Below are 23,393 nucleotides of genomic sequence, written 5' to 3'. Positions count from 1 at the left end.
CAGGTGATATTTCTTCACCTCTTTATTTTTTAGATTTAGTTTTAGACTTCAAAATGTGATAAAACTTTTATTAGATAAAAGTAGTGTTCTAATAGGAGATAAATTCACTTTATACCAACAGGCAGAATATTGCTTTTCTTTTACCTTTTAAATATTTCCCCAGAGACTTTAGAGGAAATTATTCAGCTTTTGAAAAGTTCCTGGTTTTCCCATGTACAATCTACAATTTTTGGGTAAGCATATCTGACCTGCAGAAGATAAGCTAGATGTATTTAGCTATATGCTAAATATAACTCACTCTCACACACTTAGTACAAAGCTATATTTTCAGTGAACTGTGCTTCTAATAAAAAGGAAAAGTTGTTAGGGACACAGTTTCAGGCTTCTAAGAAAATAATCAACTAAATGTAAAACACTTTTTCATTCTTCTAATAAATATCTTCCACTAAATATCCCCAAGTTTAGTAATCTATTGACACAAGTAACACATTTTGCAATGTTTTCAGATGCAAGAAGATGTATGAAATGTCTGAAGCCTCCCATCCTGCAAAACCTGAAGTGCATGGGTAACTTCTAAGCACATGAAGATTTAAAATGAACACAGAGATTCTTCACTTGCAGGAGTGTGCTTGGGGTTAGGATCATTGTTCTGTACCTTGGAATCCTTCAAGATATCACAATGTGCTTGAGGCTTCTTATCTGTAGTTCGGAGGGCCCCTGGGTATTCCTGGCTGCACCCCTGGGAAGCGTGGGTTTCCAGGTAGATAGCCTGGCATTCCATATCCCCTAGGGCCTGGTGGTCTTGTCACAGCTATTGATGGGGGAGGAAGGCTTCCTCCTCTGCTCTGTGGAGGATAGTGCCCATTCAGGGCAGGGCCTGGATGCTGGAGTGCTTGAGATGAGCTGGTTTCTTGTGGTTGGCCTGTCTTCTTCACTTCATTACCATCCTGACCTTTCTTGTTGTCTGAAATGTGTTTGGAGAACAGAATTAAAAAATAAATATGAAAACTAGAAATTCCCTGAGAGGGAAATCCTATATCTGCCTGTCAATTCCAGAGTATGGTAGGAGGTCTGGGGCTTCTCTGCCAGCAACCTGAAATCTAGGGTCACACACCATCACAATCTTTACACTGTATTTTCCCTCCTGTCCTTTCTGCAAGGCCACAATGAAGGAAAGTGGAGGCTTTTCCGAAGTAGCTAGACACATTTAGATATTATCTATAAATGATGATCAAGATAGCAATTTTAAAGTTAAGCAGGTACAGACATGCTTTGCACATGGTTTTTTCAAAAACAGTCGTCTCCAATCATGGATGCATGATGGGGAAATTCTAGCAGTGTTCAGGGGAAAAGAATCAACTTGCAAAATCCTTCAAGACAGACTGAAACCTGCCTGACCAAGCTAGGCTTTTTTTTTAAGGACTGCTACTGTACTATGTTCTCTCTACACCTTCTCCTAGTAAACTGTGCACGGAGGGCAAATGCTTTTCTAAGTAGCCCTGGATGAAAAATATACAACAGGAGATTGAAAAATTTTAACCCAACTTGTTTATGATACCTATGAGGTGTTACTGACATTCAGACCAAACTTCAGCTGGGATTCTTTTGTTAAGCATAAATCTTGAGATTCATTATAGATCCATTACAGCTATTTTCACTTTTGTGTTGCCTGGTGTGGAATAGTGTTACAGTATTTCTTAAGAGAGCCGACAAAAGAAAAGTGGACTGGAGGGTGGGCTAAATACTTGTGATTTAGTATTGTGTATATCTTTCAGGAGATTATGGCAAAGGAAGCAATCAAGACAGTGAGGAAGGCTATGGTCTACCATACACAAATTCCTCATTCTCAGGTGTTCAAAACAGTACTTACCTTGGTTTGGAGTTTGCTCATTTTGTTTGGATTCTTTTTGCTTTGGCTGTGGTGGTTCTGTCTCAAATGGATTTTCATCTTGTTCACTTGATTTTTGTGCCTTTTGTTTATTTCTTCTTTTATTTTCTTCTGCTTGCTAATGATGGGGAGAGAGAAAGAATCTTTCAGTGACCTGAATGGCTTCTCTAACATTTAGTAAACCCATAAAACAATAATTCTCGATTCCTTACACTTTGTAGCTTCTTTTTAAGTTCCAAGTTAGCTTCCTTGTAGGATTTGGATGTAGCATTAAGATAATAAATACTCAGGCTAAATTTAAAGAAAAATAATATTTGTTGTTAGGTAATGATTTAACTATGAAGACTCTTACAATATGCCTATAGAAAGGACTAAGTTGGGCTAATATAAAATCTCTATCTTTTTGTCATTTATCATGCCTTATCAGTATTGATATTTTGACAACAAAAAATGCGCTATCTGACAGTATGAAGAAGGCACTATTATTTCAGGGGAAAAAAGCTGAAAGAAATTAATCTATTAATACTCTACATCCAATCTTATAGTAGTTAAGGAAGATGTTCTACAAAGCCATGACTTACTGTGAATTCTGTTCTAAAGAATAATTTATAAAAGTTAATTAACTTATATGGCACATCTTAAAAATAAGAAACTAGTATTTATAACAGCTTTTGAACTAATACAACAGGCAAATTAAAGTAATGCCAAGAAAACAGCAGAAGCATAGGCTTTCTTTTTTATTTTAAATTATGACCTACTTCTTCCACTAAATGAAAACATAAGTGCATAATGCTATTTCCATTTTCCAGTATATTTTATTACTTTTGTGGTGACGTCATGAAATTAATTTTATACAAAATCCTGATTTAATTACAGAAATTCTGATATGAAGCCTTTTATTTATGCAAGTAGTACATTATTGAACTGCATATGCTGATTTTGCTTGTATTTTCTTTCTTTTTTTTTTCTTTTATTTATTTTTAGTATCTTTGCCTTGGACCATTCCAAGTACCTGGATTTTTTGTTTTTCTAGACAAGGGTTAAAACAGAATATGATGTTAAGTGAATCTTGGCAACTTTTCATCTCAGAATTTCATTTTACTCATATAAAATCATTCCAATAATTATATTGTATCTGTAATCTTCCCCATATTTGTCAGCAGTACTACGATGCAGGGTTAAATCCCAGCTCATCTCTGCATAGAAACTTTAAGTTCAGCAGCATGCTAAGTAATCCCATAAATGTGGACAGCAGTTTAAAAGGCCTTTATAAAGCAGGACTCAATACGGTCTCTAAGAAAGCCTATTCTGGGCTCATTTTTCTTTACCACATACTGACTTACAAAAGATGTCTACTGTACTTTATCATAAAGTTTCCAACACCCTGTCTCAAAGGCATGTCTTAGCAGCACAGAGCACAATGTTTATCAAGGAAAGGCAAAGCTGCTGAAGATAAGACTTACTGAAATTTACAGAAAAATAATTCTGCTTCATGGTGGTTATGTTTCTATAAAACTTGCTAAGGAGTTACAACATGCTCTTCTGCCTACTGGACAAGCTAATCAAAGTTACAGTGCTTCAGTTTTCCTTTTATATGTAACCTTTTACATTTTAAAAGCTTCACTGTTATCGTGGCAACAACAACATTTCTTAAAAGTAGTAACAAGAACAACAAGAAAGCCACTGAACAAAAGAAGGCACATTAGTTATGATCAAATAAAAGGCTCATGAATTCTTCAATCCCTCACCATGGGGCAATCGGCACTGTATTTAATTAGATATTTAGGCAGTGAAGATTCAGGGTGAAAGAAACTTAATAGACCTTAAAGTTTTGAGTTAATATTCTATTAACCAAGCTTTGAGTTAATATTCTATACATACACCATCAACAATATAAAAGGCAGGATGAGTCCTGGGTTGGAGGCATAACCAAATACCTTCCCGAACCAGGAAGGGAAGTCATGTTCCAGAGTTTCTGATATGACTTCAAACATTCTAGTCTTCCCACTATCAAACACAAAAGTTGACAATATATCATATGCAAATATTATGGCAATGTGCATGCAGTATTACAAATAGATAGGTTAATCATATCACATCAAATCTGCTAAAAGAACAGTAAATTATAGGTTAATATTATTTAAAAGTTGACACTGACAGGAGTATTATTTAAAATAATATTTATGTACTTTAAGGAGAAAAATAGACACCAATATTTTTATTGTATTCTAATAGATTTTGTCTGCAGTCGCCATTGAGATTACTCCTCAAAAAATCATGGTACTGAATTGTGAACGTTACCACGCAAAGGGTGAAATACAGTTTGTGCTTTATGAAGTCCTGGTGAAAAATTCAAATCTCATATTTGTATGATTCCTAGGCAAGAAAATCAATCAAACCAGAATCAGACATTGGTATACTGAGATAACAACAGGGAAATAGTTTCTTTTTTTAATAGAGACATGCACTACCACTATTTATCCCCTAGCTGCTCCACAGTAGCATTACCTATACCCAGGCTGAATGAAACTTTCTAAATAATTAAACAGTTTTCTAGGAACCCAGCCTTTAAGAATTATCCACACTGAGAAACGTGATTCAATAAAGACTCAGCCTACCAAGTGGTAACACTTATTATGAAAGGTCTTTTTCATTACTATATCATTCACTGTGTTGTGACAAGGCAGTTCGTTATATCAATAACAAAAGATGGATGTAAAATTCAAAAAACCTGAAAGGACCGCAGTCAAAAGATGGTGGAATGGAGACAATGGTATACACAGCAGGCAGCGTGGAGAGAAAGAGGATGAAAAGCAGCATGGCCATGTAGAAGTTATTGGATCTGGAAGCTTTGAAGACCCTCTCTTGAGGGACATTGCAGCACATCACTGCCCAGCACTGCAGGTACATTGATGTGTGGAGACGGAACACATTGATTGCTGGGAGACATGGAGCGTAAAAAGATCCCATCCTAGCAAAGAACCAAAGAAAAACACTTTGTTGTAGGATTTCTGTCTTCCTAGGTATACCACCCGTTTCCTTTAACAATGTGTTTTGTAGTCACACACAGTGTGCACTCAGAAATCATGTTGATGAAACCCTCTTTGTATTTTTTTACTGGTCTTGTCTCTCCAGTCTTACTTTAAGAAAAAATGGAGATGTATTGAATGAATTCTCCATATGAACTTTTTGTTTCAAATTTACAAAGCCCTCTTTCTCTGCAAATTAAATGATCACCTGATGAAATATTATCCACTCTTATTTTACCTCTTTAGTTCAGGTACCATCGCACTTGTATGTATAAAAAACGATAAGCCTAAAGCTATGTATTATCAAATTAATTTAGTTTATTCTTTCTTATTTTTCTTAATAGACTAGCACCATTTTAGGAAGGATATTTTTACTTAGATAAGATTTATTTTCATTCTGTTATCATGGTTATTTAGTGCTTCATTCCAACAAATTATTTATTGATTCCATTAGATATTCAGGTTTCCTTATTATGTATGATGCTTGATTATGACTCTGAAACAGTTAGGACGACTTTATTTTCATCCTACCTTGTTTCTTGTGTCATGATGATTGAAAAGCTTTTACTTTTGCTGGCAAAATGATCCAGAATTTGAAGCTTACTTAGTCATTTTCAAGGTGACAAGAGCTGAGCTACTTTACCTCTAAGTGCCCCAATTTTTTACAAAAATATGAAATAGATCTACATGGTTGGAAAAACTCTCCAAGTACAGATATATTGTGACAGACTATTATATAAATATCACTCCCCCATATTTTCATATATCATCAATGAAAAGATAAAGGGTTTGCTAATCTATGGTTGAAGGAAGAGAGCATCTCATGGTTCTGCTCCTTACCCTCACAAAAAACAGTCACAAGATACTCCTTAACTGCAACAAGTTTGGAGTCTTGGTAGCTTATAGCCATTATCATAATAGTTTAGTATAACACTTAATATAAAGTAGACAAATTTTTCCAAAACTTAGTAATAAGGAGAAGATTTGAAAATCATTTGCACCCCACTTGCTTTGTGAAAATCCAGAGAAAGAGAGGAGTTTTCCTAACTGCATTGTCTCTCTTGTACACAAAAATAAATGCACACATGCATGCCTCCTGCATCCATTCTAGCTCTGTCATAGCACCAGCTGACCAGCTGCAGCTGAAACACTTTTTTATTCTGTTTCAGATGAGCACAAGCATATGCAATAGAACTTAAAAAGCTCAGCCACAAAAAAAAAGCTCAGACACAATTTACCCTATGTATGTATTAATGACTAACATGGTTTTGGCAGAGTAGGTTTATTCTGATTCAGTCAACAGTTCTTTTACTCTGCTGATGTATTTGGTTCAGTTTAAATCACCAGACATTATTTTGAAAAACACTACAGCTCTAGTGCCTTGTCTGGCCCTGCAAATATCAGTTAGCTTGTAAGTGTGGTCCCAACCCATGATAACTTGAAGAATACTGTGTCTATAGCACTACAAAGTATTAGTGTCATCCACTGTGTATAAAATCACAAGCAGAATTCATGCTTCAGCCTCATCATTTTGACGAACAGCAGTCTGAGAAACTTTTCCTATCAGAAGTTAGAAAACCAGCCCTAAGGCAGACAGCAAAACCCCAGCTGTAAAGCTAAGCTGCTTTTCTAAGGTGCAGAACACACTATAGATGCCTCACATGCCAGCAGCAGGGATGGACCCTCTCCAGTCATACTCTTAGTGACATGCCATTACTACGAGGCCATAGGTAATTGGTCGTGCTCGTCCCCAGCAATATGCCCTGTCTCTGAGCAAACTGAAGGTGCTGCTGTCTGGGCCCGCAGTGCATCACCTCGACAGGGTTTCGTTGGGAGTGCTGCAAGATATTTGCAGCCTCTTTTTTTTGCCACATTTCTGTGGCATTTCTTGGTGACACACACAACACAACCTTCGGGCTTTACAGATTCAAGGGCTTTTCCAAACAAACGTTTGATCAGTGAAGTCATATTAAAGGTGAAAAATCAGGCTGTATCAAGAATTAACTTTATGAAGTCTATAGTACTCGAGGAGGACATTTCCTGGGGCAGACTGAGCACCTTACATGAGGCTGGGTTTCTTAGCCACTCGAGTGAAGCCCAAAAGGGTATGAAACAGATCTCTTCTCCTCTAGAGCTAAGGATAAATACTGCAACAACAGCAATTTATGCATACTGGCATGCCTGCACAGATAAGTGAATGTACATTTATTTTAAGGCCTTTTTTCACGGGACACATGGGAAAAGACAGGTAAGGTATTTTGAAGGCAGAAATTCAAAGTAAAACAGTAATATAGGCCAGGTACTTGCTTTAGCAAGCAGATAGCCAACAAAAAGATAAGCTCAATCTGTGCAGCTTTTACTGGTTTGTCTTTCTAACTCATTGCAAAATCCTGATGCATCTCATCCAATAATCCTAGTCCAGAACTAGTTTTGAAGTAATCCCACTGGTGGCAGTGTGCCAGTTTCGTATATATGTCTATTCAAATTAAAGTTATGGGACAGAATCTGCATTTCGGAATAATCTCTCACAGATATGGCTAAATCCTGCAGTCTTGCAGGTGCAACACATTTTGCTATACATACCAAATCATGCCTTGGTTAAAGATCAGTCCCAGCACATTTCCACTTATATCAAACTCAGAATATGATGGCTGAAAGAAATAATAGAGATGCTTTCATTAGGCTTGCATGAAGGGTTTTAAGATGATTTACAGGAGATTAAAACCATCACTTCTGACAGCACCAGTATACTGGCATTGTGTTATAATGTCTTTTGTTGCATTTTATCAGTGAATCATGAAACAAATCAGTGACTCAAGGCTAACAGACAGACTTTAATACTGCTTGCAGTGTTTTGCTGAAAATCTTGAGATTTGTTCAGAGGAAGCTGCTGATGGAGAACTACAAATAGTTCTGGGTACTGGGTAAATTAAATTAAATTTAATTATTAAAATAATTAATTCATTTTCAGAGTGGCTAGCGGTGGCCATCTAATGTGTTCTCCAATACAGTACTAACCATGAGGGTGCTGTAACCTAATTCCTGTTTGAACTATAATACTATCTTTCATATTTTAACAGTTACCCTGTTGAAGACTTCTTTTTAAGCACTGATAGATGCTGAAAGTCATTGTCTTCCCTGCTTAATATGAATCTCTTATTTCTCATTTGAGTGTGTTTGATTCTAATTTTCCCTTCAAAATTCAGATATGGGGTCTCATTATGACTTTGTCTCCTGAAGAAAGCACTGAATCATTATTTTATCTTTCCAGTATATGCACAGAAATATCACAAACAAATAATCTCTAGTCTTATATTTCTAAACTGTTCATCTGACACTTGAATCTTTTTTTTCAAATCTTTAATGTTTTCCATATCTCTTCTCTTATCCTATTCATTTATTTTCTAGTTTGTAAACAATTCCATGTGCAAACATTTAATGCACTGCATCTGAATGACTATTGAAATACACACAGACATATTAGTTTGTGTGCATATGAACAAAAAAAAGAGTTCTGGTAAGAAGCTGTAGCTGTAAACTTTTGTGTTACCTCTAAATGTCTTGTTCAAGTATATTATTCATATGATCTTCCATCATCACAAGACTTTGTTTAATCAATATTCTCATAAAACACAGGTTTGTTATACTATAGCTAGTGACTTGCATGATTCACTATAGTGGGCAGACAAAAGAATATAGTGAATAATGAAAAAAATAACAGTGTGTACATTCCAGGTATTAATTATAGGTATGATTGATAGAGGGAGGAAGGGACATGAGATACAAAAATACCTATTCTTTTATGGCTGAACCAACAAAAATTTATTCTCTGAAAAATCACCAATTAAAGTCTCAATTTTGAACAGTATTATGCTATATTGTTGGAATATATGGAGTCCCTACACTCTTTCTATGTAGTTTCATGCATATGTGCAGCTAAATCAGTATATATTTACAGCAAACTGTTATATTTGTGTTGTGTGTGGTTATGAATCTGTTTCTGTATGAGGAAAGATTAACTTGACTAGTAGTACTATCTTGGAAAGCAGTTGACTAAAGGCAGCTGTATAGAGGGACAGGATGTCATGTGTGACATGGAGAGGTGGATAGGATATTACAGAACAAAATAAAGTGTGACTGTTCTCCATAACACAGGGGCCAGCACTAACAAATAAAATAATTCCAAATCTAATTTATAAACTAATAAAAGGAAGTGCTTTTCCACATAACCTACAAATTAATTTCTGGGATTCTTTGCCAAAGGATATTTTGTTCATCAGAAAAACTTGGGGTATGAAAGAAGTCTAAAAATTAATGGACAATAGGTACGTGATTGCCACTAACTACAGTGACACAGGTATAACCTCTTCCTAGAGATTTTAAGCTCAGGTATTTCCAGACATTCAATGGTCCCCAGTTTGCACTTCCACCTCCGGTTGTTCTTTCAGGCAGCTTACTGGACCTGAGGACCATAACGGGCCAGACCATAATAGCCATTCTTATATACAGCCAAATAAATATGTCAATATTACTTTGATTTCAACATCCCTCTATAAATTGTCTTCAACATCTGTTACCAGAAGATGTGTTGTTGACACTTTGGGAATAATATGTGATGGAAATAAGGTGTCCCCTCATTGCTGGATAAACATGCAACAGCTTCCATTAGTGTTGAAGCCTTTATGTATGGTCTGTAAGGTTTGCTTTCACCGCTTATTGCTTCTCTCTATGTTCTTTATCCTATATCTGGACAAATGGCTGGAAAGAAGGATAGTATCTGTGCAACTTCTTAATTTAGACCCTTAATTAAAGCTCTTTTCTTTATAGGCTCTGATCTATTGATTGAATTACTGTATTATATTCCATTAACATTCCTGATAGTAACAAAAAACTAAAACGCAACAATTAAGTTTGAAATTCTAATGGATGAATATATGCATCTTCACTTGACAGCTGGAACGCCCAGTTCAAATCAAGTTGTCCTGCTGTTCACCATGTGGCTTCTAACACTAAAACCCTGCAGGAATCAAAAAAAGGTTACATCTACTGACCCCATTCAGCTGTTCTGGATATCCAGGGTCATCTCAGCTCCAGGCACCTGCAGTTGGGCAGGTCACACAACAAAAATTCCCTGCATAGAAAGCAGCTAATTCAGAGAAAACAGTAAGACAGAAAAGGTGTCAGGAAGCCCAAATTGAGGCCAAGTCATCCTAGGTAGAGCCTCTCCTGCAGTCTTCAGGATGGGTTTCAGATTTGCATTCATTCAGGCTCTTTCATTGACTGCGGATACCCTAATAGGGAAAAGGTCCAGAATATCATTTCAACATCTCTGGAAAATAAGGCACCTGAGCTGTTTCCTGTCAGATGCAGAGCTGGCTGCAATGATAGAAGTGTTCCCTATATCCAGCCTTAGCTGTTGCAATAGCTATGAAAAATCTGAAAATGCAAGAAAGTTCCAGATGCAATTTAAGTACATAAAACACACAGTTCCTCAGACAGCTGGCTCTCAGCCCATGCTGTTTTCAAATTCATACATTTCATATTGATATTACAAGGGTTATACTTTGTTAGTCCACAATCTCGTGGGCTGGTATTCTTTGAGTCCAGCGCAGCACCAGTCCTGTTTGAGACACACTGTAGATTTAACAGGGAGAAATCTGAAAGTTGCTAAAAGGGCTGAAATTTCATAGAAGCCAGCCAGTAACAATGAGATTTCCACACCAGAAAACACAAAAACATTCGCTTTCTCTGGAAAATTACCATATCCCATGAAACTTCTTTTAGTAAAACAATGAATTTGTACACATATGAAGGTAAAACTTTGAGGAATGGTATTCAACCATTATGAAGGCTCTTCAGTGTAGATGTTACAAAGAGAGCTTTAAATTACTTAGATCTTTTCCATATCTCTTAGTAAGTACAAAAGAGACTTCAGGAGCTTCTTAAGTGTTTCCAGTACCCTGACTTAACCCTTTGTTTAACAGGTGAAAAAGCAGCATCAGACCTTACAGTGTGCTTATAGACCTTAGCTGGCTAATTAAACCTAGCTCAGAACTGTGTAAAAGAGTGAGAGTCTCAGCTCCCAAGTGAAGAGCTCTGTATCTGTTGATGTTTTGGGACTTATTAGCTACATTTCAGCTAAACTAATTTTAACAAAAAAATATATAGAATAAGATTTATAGAACAAGTTCTTTCATATTTTCCTCCATAAACACTGGATGCCTCAGCACGGTACAAGACCCCATCCAAAACCCTGTAGAAATCAATGAGATTGTATGCTATAGAGCAGGGAATAAGTCTTCAAATAGGAAAAGTGTGAAAAATGTGTATGCAGTTTTCTATACAATCAGATGGGGGAGAAGAAAATCCTAAAGTGACCAGAGTCTAAAGAATTAGACAAAAATTAAGGCATAAGTAAATCAGATACTTACAAATCCATACTCCAAGTCCCAGCACCAGCAGTAATTGAAAAACCTTACGAAGACAGCTCTCAAGAAATCACCAATTAGAATTGTGATATATGTTGTCATTGTGTCAGAGACTGTCAGTCGCACAAATTCCTGTTAGAGCAATATTTTCTTTTGAGAATATGTTTAAGAAATTAATAATTACAGTAATAATGAAATACTGGACTAGATCCCTAATTGTACTTATCCTGCTTCAACACTGAAAATACTCTACATGTTCTCTACATTCACTGATTCTTAAAAATGCCGGAAAAAAACTGTTCCTGATTTCCAAGAGGTATTCTTTCTCTAATTTGTGCTCATATTATCAGATGAGACTTCCATGGTATGATTAGACTAGGAAAGACTTCCAGACACGATTACTGCTAGAGCAGAAACCTGAGTTGTTATTTTAAATGGCTTTTGATTCTTTTGACTTCAGGAAGATTAAAAAAAAAAAAAGTGGGGAACTCAGTGAATATGGAGAGGAAAGAAGAAAATACTAATGGAAATTCTTATCCTCTGATTTTACTTTAGTGACTTTCAATAAAACCTACTGTACTGGCCTTACCACAATAGCCCAAAAGACTATCACTCTCTCTAACCTGAAATTAAGTAGAAAATTAATGCAGAGATGAGCTCTTGATGTTCTTAGCTTATCATTCAACATCAGCAAATAGAATAAAGGGATTGTATTTTCTGCCCGTCTGCTCCCTACTAGCGATTTCTTCAGTCAGTAGTGGAGACAATCAGATGGTGAGATTGTCAGAGTGATGGAGTAATAACAAAAGTTGTGACTCAGTGGTGAATTCATTCTCGTACACAAAGTAACAACAATGGGCTACGATCAAATAGAGGAAAGGGAGATGTTACAAAATTCCTTGGCAGAGATATTTTATATTAGTATGTCATTCAGAATAAAAGTTGGGCTGAATAAAATAAAATGACAGCAAATTTACCATGAAACTGCTGTTGTTCTTTCACATTATGTTACTTAACTAAAGATAGAGATGTCTTCTCAAAAGAACTCCGGTATAAAAGCATACATATTTCCTTGTTGAGTTACTCATTTTTTTTATCTTTTCTGCTGCAGTCAGAAATTTACATTGCTTGACCAAATTTCAAATCAAAATTATCACATTTATTAGGGATTCTTATGATTCCATCTTTTCAAAACTGCTAATTTTCTGCTTTTTCTTATACTTTCCCAATTTACTGCCGTTTATCAGAAGACATAAATTATGTTTAGATATGATATCTTGTAACAGAATAAAATCTGTTTTCAAATATGAGTTCAAAGAAGTTACATTACCTGTCCTACCATTGTTTCCCAGCATGGCCCTCTGGGAACATCTGCAGGATCCACCTCTATTGGAGGTGCAGTCGAATTTTCTGGAATAGTACCATTGTACAGACTGGCTTCCCATATCGTCATGTTATGCTTGACTATCTTTTCTTCTTCCAACTAAGTAAATAAATAAATTGGGATAAAACTCAACATGAGTTTGTTACCAGTTCTCAACTTTTTCTCAGCCCCAAGTCTCCCATTACCAGCTAAAGGCATCGAAATGATTTACAGTACAGAAAGAAAACAATGTCTTTCATTGTCTTGTCTGTCACTGGCTGGAAATCCTCATCCTTGCCCAGATACATAATAAAATAGTAAAGAGAAGTAAATATCTTGCCTTGAGGTTGATCTCATCCATTAAGGCAATAATGAAAGTGTAGAGATTGCCAAGAAAAAGAGCAAAGATTCGTCCCAGTTGCCATCTTAGAGCTATTCGAGGGTGGTAGTTTTCCAGAGAACTGATTACATCAAATAAAGTTGGACAGAACATTCCCAAAAGTGACATAACCATGTTCACCTGAGAGGGGGGAAAAGAAAACAAAAAAATTTTACAGTGAAATGTTACAGGTAAGTTCATTCATTATTGTTGATTTGTGTGGAGCATGTACTTCCATTATTATTTTTATTTGATATTTAATTTCAGGAAAAGCAAAAATCACTGTGAGGGTCACAAGATGTTGTCACAGAATAAGAAAGAGTTGAAAAGGCAGTTTTAATCTACTGCAGATGGATATACAAGATCTTTTTTTTTTTCATTTTATATTACACTTAAGCCTCCAAAATAATCAAATGTTAGTTATTCCGACTAGAACTTACATTTTAACCATAATTCTACTATCAGAGAATTTAGTAAGACCTATTCCCAGTGCTATTTCATGCTACACCTCTTCCACATCTTCGCAATATATACACAGATGTTCTACAGAAAGCATTCCTACAAAAACACTATACTAAATTGAATTTATCTGAGATCTCAGTCAAAGTTAATTCTAGATGTCACAGAATCATAGAATATCTCAGGTTGGAAGGGACACAAAAGGATTATTAAATGCAACTCCCTGCTCGCTGTAAGACTACCTGAAACCATATGACTAAAGACATTGTCCAGGTGCTCCCTGACTCTGATAAGCATGTTGCTGTGACTGCTTCCCTGAGGAGCCTGTTGCAGAGACTAACAACCCTCTCAGCAGAGAACCTGTTCCTAATGTCCAATCTCAATGGCAGTGACATAGCTTCATTCCATTTCCTTATGTCCTATCACTGGTCGCAAAGAGAGGACATCAGCTTCTCCTCATCCACTGCCCTCCTTGAAGAAGTTGTAGACTGCAATGATGTCACCCTTCAGTCTTCTTTTCTCCAAGGCGAACAAGACAACTGACCTCAGACAGTCCTCAGCAGTCTTGCCCTCAAGGCCTTTCACCATGTTGGTCACCCTCCTCTGGTCATACTCTAATAGTTTTATGTCCTTCTTATATTGAGACACCCAAAACTGCACATAGTACTCAAGGGGGCACCACACTGGTGCAGTGTAGAGTGGGATAATCACCTCCCTCCACAAGCTGATGATGCTGTGCTTGATGAACCACTGGAACAAATCCGACTGCCTGGACACACTGCTGACTGATATTCAACTTGTCAACAACCCAAATCCACAGGTCTCATTCTGCAGGGCAGCTCTCCAGTGTCTCGTCCCTTAATTTGTATGTATAACCAGATAATCCTTGTCACAGGTGCAGAATCTAGCACTTGCTCCTGTAAAATTTCATTCTGTTAGCGATTGCTGGGGTCTCTGGTTTGTCTCAGATCTCATGTCCTCACTTCATAAGCAAATTCAAATTAATCCTATTTCTTTCTGCCTGATTTTCTTTTAAACTTCTAATAAGATTATCATAGCAGTATGGAAATAGAACAAGTTTACTGAAAGCAAGCTGTGAAAAACAGCTACCTAGCTTCTATAGAAAGCTGGTAATACAGCATAGCTGTTAAATTCTAGAGGCATTCAAGTAATGTAATATTCCTAAGTGATTCCTGAAAATTATTTCCAACTTTGTTTGAACCTTTTTGGTTCTAATTTATTGTGTCAGCCAGAAATGAATATAATTGAAAATGTGTAACAGTGCACTTACTCAATTTCAATTCAAAATAGAATTTCATTAAAAATGTGTGTCTTCAAGGGACTAAAACCGACAAATCAGAAACAGAAAACATTGTCTCAAGCTAAGCTACGTAGGTTGCTGGAAAACAAAAGATGTTCCTTTAAGATGAACCTCATTTAAACGAGTAAGTAAAAATAATTTATTTAAGTCACAAAAAACCATAACTGTTCATAGACATCTAATTTTCCAGTTGCTGTGACAACAGTATTTCTCAGCCATGCTGGAATCTATTTTGCTAGAACAATTACAAATTTTAATAAATTTCTATACATCCTGCTACCTAGAGTTAGGACTGCCCTTAATTCTCAGAAGCAATACAACAGGAGAAGGTCTCTTTGCCAACAAATACATTCACTCATTTATAAATGTGTACATTCCTACTCTTAAAAAGTTTCATCCATGAGAAAATAAGTTTTCATCCATGAGAAACAAATGGCTTTCATTTTGCTCTTTTTCTGTTCTTGGTCTATAATGAGTTCTAGACCTAATTATTGGATTTTTACATTTGTAGGCAAAGAGCAATGCATGCTGTGCATGGCTTGTGACACCCTGTAAGAAGCATATAGGTATTTTTAATAAGTACAGGGATTCACTTATGTGTCCTATGTATTTGGATAGTGCTATTTGTAACTAGAAGCATTCTGTGAAATTAACAAGGATTTATTGTTACCTCATAACACTCAAAAAGAGAAACAATGAACTAAAAACTTGTAGCTATCACCTCTTGCAGCACTTGAGTTTATAATTGGAAAAGGCAGAATTTGTATTCAAATTACCTGCCATGTTTTACTTTATTATGTTATGAGATGCTTGGGGTTTCATACATTAAAGCTTTGAATAAATTTTCTCTTATAAGAATTGTGGATATTCCTGGGTTTGGGTACTTTTACAAGGTGATGAGTTATTGGTGACATAAATACTGGTTATTTTTTTCTTCATAGTCAACTGTGTAAATTTTTATCTTAAAGTCTTTCAAAATCTAAAAATTATGATGGTTTCTATATTTCAAAATCATATGCATTTCTCATATAACTTCATGGACCTTATAGTTGTTACACTCATTATATTTATTAGCTTCTTGTGAAAGGGTTCATTCATTGAATTCTAGCCACTTCTGTTTGATTTCAGAAAGGAGATAATTTATATTGTGGACTCCTGTTCAACTTAAAACTTAGGGGCTGGAGCAGATTTTCTTTCCCTGTCTTTTCCCTGTCAGTAACAGATCTACTGCTCTGTGTGACTTTAAAATTGTGTATTGATATACAACAAGACAGGCAGCATGCCAGTATGCATACATAGTAGAGTTACAGTTGATAGCCAATGTGTTGTGAATCTCAAAATCTCTCTCTGCCTTACTGAGATAGAATATTCCCTAAAAAAGGAGCAGCAACCAAGAGGCACCCACCAATGATTACACCTCTGGTTCAAAACTTGTTTTTTTATCTCTTTGTGACATTAACTACTCCTGAGACCAAATCCCAGAGTGACACTCTGAAAGCTAGAAAATTGCTGCTTACACAGGCCTTTCCAGACAATGTGAAGATGGCAAGAAACCTGTGACCTCAATTACATCTGAACACCAAGCCCCTAGCATATTAAACTGTGCCAACATAACATTAAATGTTGAACCCTGACTGCTTGTGGTTAAATGGTAAGTTCAATAAGAGTACGTAGCTAACACAAATTAGCTAAAATAAATCGTTATCTTTCACTAACAATGACTACAGTAGTCACGGATTTTTCCAGCATCTGCTGCAGAAAGCACTAATAAAAATGTATATATATATAAAATATAAATAAAATGTATATATATATAAAAATTTTATAGTAAATATAGTTTGATTTTTTTAAAAAATATATTAGAAATTCTATTTCATACTAATAAAAGCTGTCTGATGATTTCTAGAATTAAACAGAGCACTGACAACAAGTCTTAATAACTTTAATTTAAATGAACTCCATACCCATTACTAGGAACATTAAAGTAAATAGCAAAAAATCTGTGGAGTTGTTTCAGCTTGCAAGATCTGAAACATTAAAGCTAAACTTTGCTGGAAAAAAAATTATGTAGAAAGCTGATCTCCTCTTTGCCCAAATGTTGTTAATGTTTCTGATTCAGAGTAATCAACATGTCTCCTTGTAAGTTCTCTCTGCTTTGAAGTAGCTTTATTTCTAAAGAGTACAGGAATACGTTTAAGAAAACAGAGTACCTCAGTACCAGAGAGATGCTCAAACTATATTCTAGCTCTGAAAACCATCTTCTATCAAACAAGAAAAGTCAATTATGTTCAGCAATTCTCATCTAGTTTCACAATACTTTACCAAGGGAATCAGTGGAATTATTTTCCATTTTACCAAAATTTCCACAGTCATGGGGAAAACGTCATATTGTACAGAATCATCATTCAGCCACGATCAACCACCAGGTCACAGCCACGTGCCACTTGCCACTTGCCACAGCAAGGCAAATACTGATGAAATCTCTTAACAGTCCTAGTCTGCCTGTTTCCACTAATTTCCAGCTCTCCACCACACAGTAGACAAATTTTTCTGAGGAGTGATCTCACAAAACTAGGTAATGCCTGTAGAGAGAGGAAGTTGTAAAAATTTACAATATTATGACAGAGAAGGATAGTCAGAGAGAAAAAGGTATTGTCCACAAAGTCACCTGCTGCACTTTACTAGGCTGTGAGCTTCAGGAACAGATAATATAAAATGTATTTACCCTGGTTTGCTCCAGGGACACCTTAATATATCCAATGTGATGAAAATATTTTTCTTACAAAATCAGTTTAATATTTTTATGAAGAATACCAATTTTTACATACTGTCGCTTGAATTACATGTAAGAGATGCACTTTCATTTGCTTTAAGTACTACATTAAGTGTTTATGCTGGGTTTTTTCTGATCAAATTCTCAATTCATTTGTTACTGGTAGAAATAGAAGTAAGCTTGCTCTACCAAATTTTAAAAAAATATTTAAATGGCTGTTACACAGAAGCCAAATGTATTTACATAATTAAATACTAACATCCAATCAAGAGCAAAATTTTGTACCTTACAAATATATTAGTTACCAGTCAATAGAAAAAATTCTTTAGACAAATAATGGCAATGTTGCCTGGTCCACTTTCCTTTAGAGACACACTTGCCTCAGAACTTAGATCTGTGATATAGTCTCTATAGCAGTATTTTTTTGTAAAGCAAACAAAAGTAAACCCATAAATATAAACATCCATAGGTTTAGCTGCTCTTCAAGTAGCAGCATAAGATAATGTAACAGCTTTTGGTAGCACAGTTCTTGTTACTGTGAGTCTGTCATCACACCTTTCAGCTGAGAGAAAGCTGAATTCCTCCTGAACTGTCTTCATCTGCGAGTTTGTTGGCATGCTTAGAGCTCATTTTCCTTTCAGCCATGCATTTTTAAACACTTTTTAGATCAAAATGTAGTAACTTCTATCAAGTAACAACTCAATTTCAAAAGCCCCATTTCTCTGGATTCTAGAGGTGGATTGCTGCTGGATTTTATGTTACTTTCTCAGTCAGGTTTTGGTTTTGAAAATTAGCAAATTACTTTCCTTATTCCATTATGACCATCCTAGCATCTTTTTGCCTTACCTTAAATCAGGTATCTAGAGTACTTCTCAAAAGATGAGCTTTAAGCAAAAATCATCTAGTTTTACAACATACATAGCAGTGTTTTTACCCTGGTATTCACAGAATCATATAATTATAGAATAGTTAAGGTTGGAATGAACTTTAAAGATCAGCTAATTCCAATCCCTGTGCTTACTGCACACTGCTATAGCAGACACAATGACTTCCAATGTACACCTCTATGAGGTAAGGCTGCGTCTGCTGCAGAAGAAAACACATTAAGCACAAAAGAATTGTATTGGAATATTGGACTGGGCAGCTAGAACTGGAAGGTCTGAGTTTCACTCTGTTGCTGCATTGCAGAGTCGTATCCGTGAGGCCCCAAATAACTCTGGATATGCCCACACACTGGTTGCTTTGCTTGGGTCAGTTTCAGGAGGAAAGCAACAGGAAAGCAGCTTAAAGACATCTTATGAATCCACAGAGTGGCTGGAAAACAATCTTAAGAGTACAGAGGAGGGATGGTAAATGCCTCAAATGAAAACTAAATGCAAATGGACATTAGAAAGAATCAATTAAAAAATAATCTTTTTAATGCAGACTGAAGCAGAGATACTAAACTAATTCTTTTGTTAGACATTGACCACTCACATTCAGACTATTAAATTCTTAGGGGGGGAAAAAGGCAACATGCAGAGAAGAGCAACACAGTTTCAAACCACATCTATTTTAGAAATGTGCTAGCACGAACTTCATTTCTCTCCCACCACCCGTAGTTCTCCAGACCTTCCAGGGCAAATTTCTGGGATCTTCTGACAACAAAAAAGATGAGGTAGCCACTCCCAGCAAGCGTGCATAGGGCTAAGAAGTTGGCAAGAACCCTCAGGAATCGAGTCAAGTGAATATTTTCCTCTTTTCGGCTCTCCTGCTCCTCCACGATAGCTTCCTGCACTTGTTAGAAAGAAAAGAGTGTTATGAGAACATTAAAAGTCAAGATCCCACATTGTTCCTCCAGTTGTTAGAAGTTAATCAAATGATGAAGATGTGAATGCAAACCTGGACATCATGCTTATATCTTCTCATAAAATGTGTTTTGGATATTGAAAAACCCCGGGGGTTTGGCTAGCCCGAGTTTACTTTTCCTTCATTGAGTGTGTCCCCACTCAGTCATGTTATACCTGCACTCACGTGCCAAAAAGAAAACAGCATGTTCTGTAAGCTTGCAAGGTACTATGAGTCTGGGTGACCCAACAGGATAAATGTGTCATTAGCTGCCAGAAAAAAACCTGTCACACTTCCAAAACATGCATTTTTGTGGAAAAAAAAAAAACAACCCAAAAAGTTTTATTCTGAAAGTCAGCAATCTGGAAGGAAAGAAAAGATAATTTAGAGGTAGAAATCCCAAAAAAAGGCAAACTGCACAGCTCCAGACTGAAGAATAAATAGTTTGTGCCATATTTACCCTTGGCCAAGACTGCTAAATATTGAGGTTCTGGTGTAACTATAATCTTCAGCTCCTAGTTTTACCAGCACAAAGAGCTTTTTCTCTGAAGAGTTCTCATGAAACAGGAGTTTGGTTACCACATCTCACTTTGGTATAGAGAACTGTTGAACAGCATGGGAGCTGAACTCCAGCATTGTAATATTTACACTTCATGGCTCTACTTAAGATTTGTGTTTGTTACTTAAATTAAAGGAGGCTGCAGCAGCTCTTAAGCAAAATGCCATGACCTCACCCAAGCCAAGACTTCACTCTTTCTCTCTGAAGTTCCTTGCTCATTAGCAAAGATCACAGTGAAGCTTCATGAGTTTATTTCTCAAAGATAAGTCTCTGTATCAACTATTCTTCTCTCAACACCTTCCAGCAACTGACCCTGCTAGGCAGGCTCACACAGCCTCAGTGACTTTAGTCAGTATTTCCTCAATATTTGCTTTCTTGGGACCTTTTCTCTTTACTGACTGAGTGTATTTATCTCTTAAGCCTGCAGCTAGAAGGATGGGCTGGGTGAGGTGACGTATTGGCTATATCACCAATGCAAAAAGAAGGGTGTCATATGTGATTGAATAGCGCAGCTAGTGTTTCATCTTTCAGCTTCCATGCCATACATTATCAGTGTGACTGCAAGTTTAGCATCTTGTTCATAACCTGGCAACACCTTGCCAGTGTGCTCCCTTGTGGGGGTTTAACTCCAACTAGCAACTAAGCACCACATAGTCACTCATTCTTTCCTCAGTGGGATGGGGAAGAAATTTGGAAGCATAAAAGTGAGAAAACTCATGGTTTGAGATAAAGACAGTTTAATAAGTAAAGAAAAAGACACACAGAGGAAAAGCAAAACAAGGAATTCATTCACTACTTCCCACCAGCAGGCAGGGATTCAGCTATGTTCAAGAAAGCCGGGCTTCATCACATATAACGATTACTTGGGAACAAAATGCCACAACTCTGAATGTCCCCTCTTCCTTCTTCTTCCCCCAGCTTTATTTGCTGAGCATGACATCATTTGATATGTTGTATCTTTTGGTCCGTTGAGGTCAGCTGTCCCAGCTGTGTCCTTCCAGTCTGCTCTCTGGTGGCATGACGTGCAAAGCAGAAAAGGCCTTGACCTTGTGTAAGCCCTGCTCAGCAGTAACTGAAACATCTCTGTATCATCAACACTGCTTTCAGCACAAATCTAAAACATAGCCCCGTACTAGCTATGAATAAAATTACCTTAGATCCACTTGAGCAATTTCCATCTTAGCCACCTGACCCACCTACAGTGGCCCAACTCTTGGGTGCACAAGCTTCTATATGATGTACTTTTGCTACTCAGGCAGTAGTATCTTGACAAAATGTGGCAGTCCAGATGAGTTTGCTTCTGTGCTGCCAGTTGCTCTGCTTCCCTTGCTTTAACCACCTCTGCAGGGAACTGGCCATGATTCATGAGTCACTAGAGAAGTAAAAGTACTGGCCATTTTCCTCATTCAGCAATACCTAAAGCTAGCTGAATGTGTTTCATCTCTGCAAACTGATTGAATTTACCTTGTCCTTCAGCAGTTTCTCCAACTCCACACAGCAGCTTTCAACCTTTGATGTTTTCCCACAATGTGACTGGACCCATCAGTGAATAAGGCATATTACTTCTCATTTGCTGGCAGTTTTTCATACAATGGGGACTTTTCAACATGTGTTACTTCCTTCTCTGGCAATACTCCAAATCCTTGCCTTCTGGCCAGTGCATGATCAGTTCTAAGATTCCTGGATGACTGGAGTTCGCTGTTTGAGCCCATTGTTTGATCCATGTGACCAGTTAACTCTATGTAGCATAATTTGCATGATGTGTAGGGCGGGAACATCCAGCCCAGCACCAGAAGTCAGGGTCCTAAGAAAAACTATGCTTCAGTACCAGCCTTCAGTACGAGCCTTTGAGCTAAAGTCGATCAAACTCCTTCACATGCTGTCAATGCTCTCTTTTTCAGTTGGAGTATAATGGGCCTCAGGTCCTCTGTATCCTCAACTCCAAAACCTTAGGGGTCAGCCTCAAGTCTCAGGAGTGAGAATCGTCAGGTATCATGGTGGGATTTTGTTATAGACAGCTAACCAGGATGAAAAGACAGATGAAATATTCTACAAGCATCTGGTAGAAACCTCAAGATCACTCGCCCTTGTCTTTGTTGGCACTTCAATCTACCACATGTCTGCTGGAAATACAATACAGCAGAGAGGAAACCGTCTAGGTTTCTGGATTGTATGGAAGACAGTTTCCTGACACAGCTGGTGAATGAGCCAACTAGGGAAGGTGCCCCACTGGACCTGTTGTTTATGAACAGAGAAGGACTGGTGAGTGATGTGCTAGCTGAGGTTGACTTGGGTATAGTGATCATGAAAAGATAGAGTTGTTGGTTCTTGGAGAAGTTTGGAGTGTGGGTCAGCGGAACTGCCACCTTTGATTTCTGGAGGCTGGACTTTGACCTGCGTATGAGACTGATCCACAGATTCCCTGGGAGGCAGTACTGAAGGCAAGAAATCAAGGAAGGCTAGATATTTCAAGGAGGAAGTCTTAAAGGTGCAGGAGCAGGCTGTTCCCATGTGCTGGAAGATAAGTCATCAGTGAGGAACACTGGCCTAGATGAACAGAGAGCTCTGGTTTGAAGTCAGGAAAATAAGGAGAGTTTATGATCTTTGAAAAAAGGGGCAAGTGTCTCAGGTGGACTACAAAGATGTTGTGAGGCTTTGCAGGGAGAAAGTTAGAAGTGCCAGTGTGATATGGGGGAGAATCAGAAAAGTGAGGGAACTCATGGGTTGAGATAAAGACAGTTTAATAAGTGAAGCAGAAGTCACACACAGGCAAAGCAAAACAAGGTATTCATCCGCTGCTTCCCACCAGTAGGCAGGGATTCAGCTGTTTCCAAGAAAGCAGGACTCCATCACACATGGTTACTTGGGAGGACAAACACCATAACTCCAAACATCCTCTCTTCTTTCTTCTTCCCCTCAGCTTTATATGCTGAGCGTCACATCATCTGGTATCCCTCCAGTGAGCTGCCCCAGCTATTTCTCTCCCCACTTTCTTGTGCATCCCCACAGTATTCACTGGTGGAGTGGGAAGAAGAAAAGTTCTTGACTTTGTGTAAGTCCAGCTCAGCAATAAATAAAAACATCTCTTTGTATCAACACTGCTTTCAGCACAAATCTAAAACATAGACCCATAATAGCTACTGTGAAGAAATATAACTCTAGACTAGCCAAAACCGGAAAATCCCTGTACATCATTACATTAAAAATTATATTTTCCTTCACACACTGCACTGGTGACCTCAGCGTAGAAACACTTCCTATAACATTCAGCAAATAGAATATAGTACCTTCACTGTTTTCACAGTGGTACATCTCACATCCTACACCTGTTCCTCATGCAATGGCAACACAATATATAAACTGAAAA

The 23,393-nt window shown here is 37.2% G+C and overlaps 1 protein-coding gene across 1 annotated transcript in view; it reads right to left on the bottom strand.

Annotated features, from left to right (window-relative positions):
* Window positions 1–624: 624 nt before the first annotated feature.
* LOC138733697 (transmembrane channel-like protein 1) overlaps window positions 625–23,393 on the bottom strand; it is a 60,398-nt gene continuing 37,629 nt past the window's right edge. Inside the window, exons 11-20 of the mRNA XM_069881163.1 lie at window positions 19,217–19,411; window positions 13,049–13,228; window positions 12,676–12,828; window positions 11,349–11,477; window positions 7,501–7,568; window positions 4,620–4,859; window positions 3,770–3,895; window positions 2,101–2,179; window positions 1,871–2,006; window positions 625–964 (exon numbers count right to left, since the gene is read on the bottom strand). Coding sequence (XP_069737264.1) covers window positions 696–964; window positions 1,871–2,006; window positions 2,101–2,179; window positions 3,770–3,895; window positions 4,620–4,859; window positions 7,501–7,568; window positions 11,349–11,477; window positions 12,676–12,828; window positions 13,049–13,228; window positions 19,217–19,411 — 1,575 coding nt within the window. The 3' untranslated portion in view covers window positions 625–695. The remainder of the gene's footprint in view (window positions 965–1,870; window positions 2,007–2,100; window positions 2,180–3,769; window positions 3,896–4,619; window positions 4,860–7,500; window positions 7,569–11,348; window positions 11,478–12,675; window positions 12,829–13,048; window positions 13,229–19,216; window positions 19,412–23,393) is intronic.

The sequence above is a fragment of the Phaenicophaeus curvirostris genome, chromosome Z (genome assembly GCF_032191515.1).
Source record: "Phaenicophaeus curvirostris isolate KB17595 chromosome Z, BPBGC_Pcur_1.0, whole genome shotgun sequence".
NCBI classification, from domain to species: domain Eukaryota; kingdom Metazoa; phylum Chordata; class Aves; order Cuculiformes; family Cuculidae; genus Phaenicophaeus; species Phaenicophaeus curvirostris.
The sequence above is the reverse complement of the archived record's forward strand: the minus strand, read 5'-3'. Positions and strand labels throughout refer to the sequence as shown.